General features: G+C 42.8%; 1 protein-coding gene across 1 annotated transcript; it reads right to left on the bottom strand.

Annotated features, from left to right (window-relative positions):
- Nucleotides 1-571: 571 nt before the first annotated feature.
- On the bottom strand, nt 572-2,268 carry LOC116673777 (gamma-crystallin S). Its single transcript, XM_032506043.1, has 3 exons — nt 2,078-2,268; nt 1,361-1,603; nt 572-947 (listed from the first exon to the last, which is right to left on the bottom strand). Exons 1-3 carry the CDS (start codon nt 2,084-2,086, stop codon nt 675-677), a joined length of 525 nt encoding a protein of 174 aa, XP_032361934.1. The 5' UTR covers nt 2,087-2,268; the 3' UTR covers nt 572-674.
- Between the last annotated feature and the right edge of the window lie 1,189 nt (nt 2,269-3,457).

The raw sequence follows: 3,457 nt of genomic DNA, 5'->3' as shown, positions 1-3,457 counted from the left end.
TCATTTGGATTTGGTCGACAGGATCAGTAATAAACTGCTTCCACAGTTAATGATATAAATGAACTGTTTATTCAGTTCAGCTCGATTTCTCCTTTATCTCCTTAATAATAATAATTAATTACATTTATCGTAGACACTCAAAGCGCTTCAAGCGGGGACGCTCACTCAGCTTGGTAGAGAGGGAGGGGAATATACTTTTAGTGGTGGGGAAAACCAGAGTACCCAGAGAAAACATGCAAACTGCCCAGGGAAAGGTCCAGGAGGACCAGGGTTTGAACCCTGTACCTTCTTGCTGTGAGGACACAGTGCTAACCATTGGACCACTCTGTTATTGCTTTTCAGGGACATCCCACAAATGTGAGAAGAAGCTTAAAGGACAAGACCCATGAGTGTAGAAGTTTAGCTCCTTCACTAGAAACGGTGCTTACTTCCATTACTGCTAACCAATTTCCAAGGCATGCTTTTTAGATGTATGTTATTGGGATGTGTGTTTAGCCTCAGGTACATTATGGACAGTGTATTGTACTTGCCCTGCCAGACACTCAGACACAGTGAAGACACAGTCGTTTCTCATCATTTAGTTTAATTGAAGCCATGGCTGCTGTGTGCGTTTTGGTGTCTCAGGTGACAACCGTGATCCAATCAGCAGGGCGAAAAAAAAAAAAGGACATTAGCTACTCAGTTAGCCTTCTGAAAGACTGTACAGTGGGACAGAAAGCGCCCCAGTCCACCGGCTTGCGGTACTCGCCTTTCTCCAGCACGTACTGCCGGCCCTTGTAGTTAGGGTGCTCGTAGAAGACCCACCAGCCTCCCAGGACCCTGCAGGAGTGAACCTCCCTCCAGTGGAGGTTCTCCAGCACGGAGGGGCAGTCCTCAGTCGCCTCAAACACCCGACCGGCAAAGTCCCCTTTGACATAGAGCTGGATCTTGTAAGGATCTCCACTGGCCTGGACGAGGACGAGAAGAGGAAACAGAGAGATGAAGGAGGGTTTTTGGAGAGATGTGGTGCAAACATGGATGAAAGGGGCTGTGATGAAGAGTGTGTGTGGTGGAAGAGTAAAAAAAAATGACTGAGGACTAAGAAGTGGATGGCACAATGGAGAAGTGCAGGGACAGGGTAGGTTTTAACTAATATCAAGCATATTTTTAACCAAATCATTCTGTCTGATATTTAGCCTTCAAGACTTCAACAAAATCTCTAAGCATTGGCACATTGTCCCTACTTTTATGAAAATTAGCTTTCATGACTCAATGGTAGACAGAATGAAGGAGATGTGGTGCAGAAATGTTTTGTTGTGACATAATTCAGCATCTTGACATGTACGATTTTCCCATACTAAAAACCGGCTCGGAGGCTTACGATGTGGAGCATCTTGCAGGAGCAGACTCTATCGTTGAGGCCGATCCAGCTCTTGTAGTCGGGGTACTCGCCTCTGCTAAGGACGTACTGGTAGCCCATGTAGTTCGGCCTTTCGTAGATCACCCAGGTCCCGCTCTCCACTCGAACCGAATTGCAGCGACTCAGGTAGGAGTGGAAGTCGGTGCAGTCGCCGTCGCACTCGTACCTGCGACCCTGGTAGTTCTTGTCCTCGTAGAATATGATCTGGGGGAAGGCGTATGAGTGAGTCTGATATCAGGAAAAAGTAATAATTGGAAAACAAAAGATGCTTTGAATTGGAGCTTGGGCCTGTAATACTGGTAAACTGGTCAATAAAGGTTAAATACGCAAACTCTAAACACTCTGAACATTTGGGTTTCTGCCTGTAAACAGGTATGTGTATCCACTCACAGACTTTTGACACAGATCTTAACAACCGTGAGGTTTTTGTAAAGGAAACAGCAGATCCACAAGAGAAAAAGAGCAGGACATCCTCACTACTTCTCTACCTTCTAAATGCTGCAAGCAAGAAACTAAGTTCACAAGCTTACAAAATGAAAGGACCTTTAAAATCCTTGTGGGTTTTTCAAAGAGCGCAGTGAATGTATTTGCGTGGAAAATTGGATGCAAAGTGATGTGACTGTAATAATAATATACAAGAGGCACTCACTCATGCACACATCTTTAGCTTGTACTTACCCTGCCCATCCTGCGACCTGCTGCGCTCCCCCGTGTGTGCAAGTATGTGTTGTGTGTGTGTGTGTGTGTGTGAGTGTGTTCTCTCACATGTGAACCTGGTTCTCTTTTATACCTGCAGAGCCCTCTGTAATCGAGACAACTGCTTTGTCATGAGAATGAGATCCAAAATTTGAGTCAGTGTTTCCATTGCTGGCCATGTTTTCCAGAAAGAGGCCGTGGGATTACACCGCATAAAGACCTCAGCCGCTGAGCAACTCTTTACAGCAAGCTGGGACCTGTGTGTGTGTGTATCCTGCATACACACACACAGATACGCACAAGCACACTGACATACAACATATAGACCTCTATTTGATGATTGTTTAAATGTTCAACTCTCCTTCTCATGCACCGTGGGAATAATAATAATAATACAAATAATAATAATGATAATAGAAATCAATACTCGTCAGGTGGCCACTAGATGTCAGTGTTGTTTCACATTTTATGTTCCCCAATATTCCTCTTAACTTGACCTGGACCCAATTCAATTCACTTCTATTCTGTTATAAAAACAGAATATGTCAATATGTATGATTTCCACAAATCAGTCAAAACCAACTGCAGCTATAAGAACACTGCTGGTAAATTAAGTTTTCTTGTTTTTTTTGTTTTTTTGTTTTTTTTAAACTTTTTGCTTCTTCCCCCATTTTCCAAGACACATTCATTATTAATGTCACTTAAAATGTCTCAAAGACATTGTCTCAAAGACATTTCAAGTGTCTTGAAAAGATGACATAAAACAACTTCACTATGGGCAGTAATAAGGAATAACTGCACAACTAAGTGTCATCATTTTTTTAAATAACCGGGCCAACGTTTAGATGGCGTTTAGTATTCTAGAAAATAGTGATAATGTAACTGTGTCTGCCCAATTAGGGGCCCACGTGCTCTCTTTGTTTGGGCCGCCATGGATTTGACATGCGCATGCTTGTTTTCCTCTTATTTGAAAAGTAAGGACTATGAAACGCACACTTTGTGCAGTTAAAAAATACATAGTCTGAGTTGAACGGCAATGTAAAGCACAGTGATGGTAAACTTCTCATTTAAATTGCATGTGCGTGTTTTTCCTACAGAGAATGGCAAGAATTACAGTATTCCACAACATCAACATTTATTTTCGGCCCATCCAGATACATTTTGGCCCATCCAGATACGTTTTGGCCCATCCAGATACGTTTTGGCCCTTCATATGAAAGAATTTGGACACCTCTGGTCTGTGCTTTAGGTCAGCTGTCATTACCAAAAGCTCCCACATCAGGGCAGCATTTCCTCAGAGGTATTCTTTAATTGTTTGCGGTGAAAAGTCAAAGCTAAAGGCATAAAAACGGAATATCTGGA

The sequence above is a fragment of the Etheostoma spectabile genome, chromosome 24 (genome assembly GCF_008692095.1).
Source record: "Etheostoma spectabile isolate EspeVRDwgs_2016 chromosome 24, UIUC_Espe_1.0, whole genome shotgun sequence".
Taxonomy (NCBI): Eukaryota; Metazoa; Chordata; class Actinopteri; order Perciformes; family Percidae; genus Etheostoma; species Etheostoma spectabile.
This window is presented reverse-complemented; position numbering and strand designations above follow the sequence as displayed.

Bases quoted from the DNA above. Each gene is read 5' to 3' on its own strand.
- LOC116673777 (XM_032506043.1), bottom strand. The intron at 948-1,360 runs GTAAGCCTCCGA...GTCCTCGTCCAG, and splicing joins CCTGCAAGATGCTCCACATC to GCCAGTGGAGATCCTTACAA.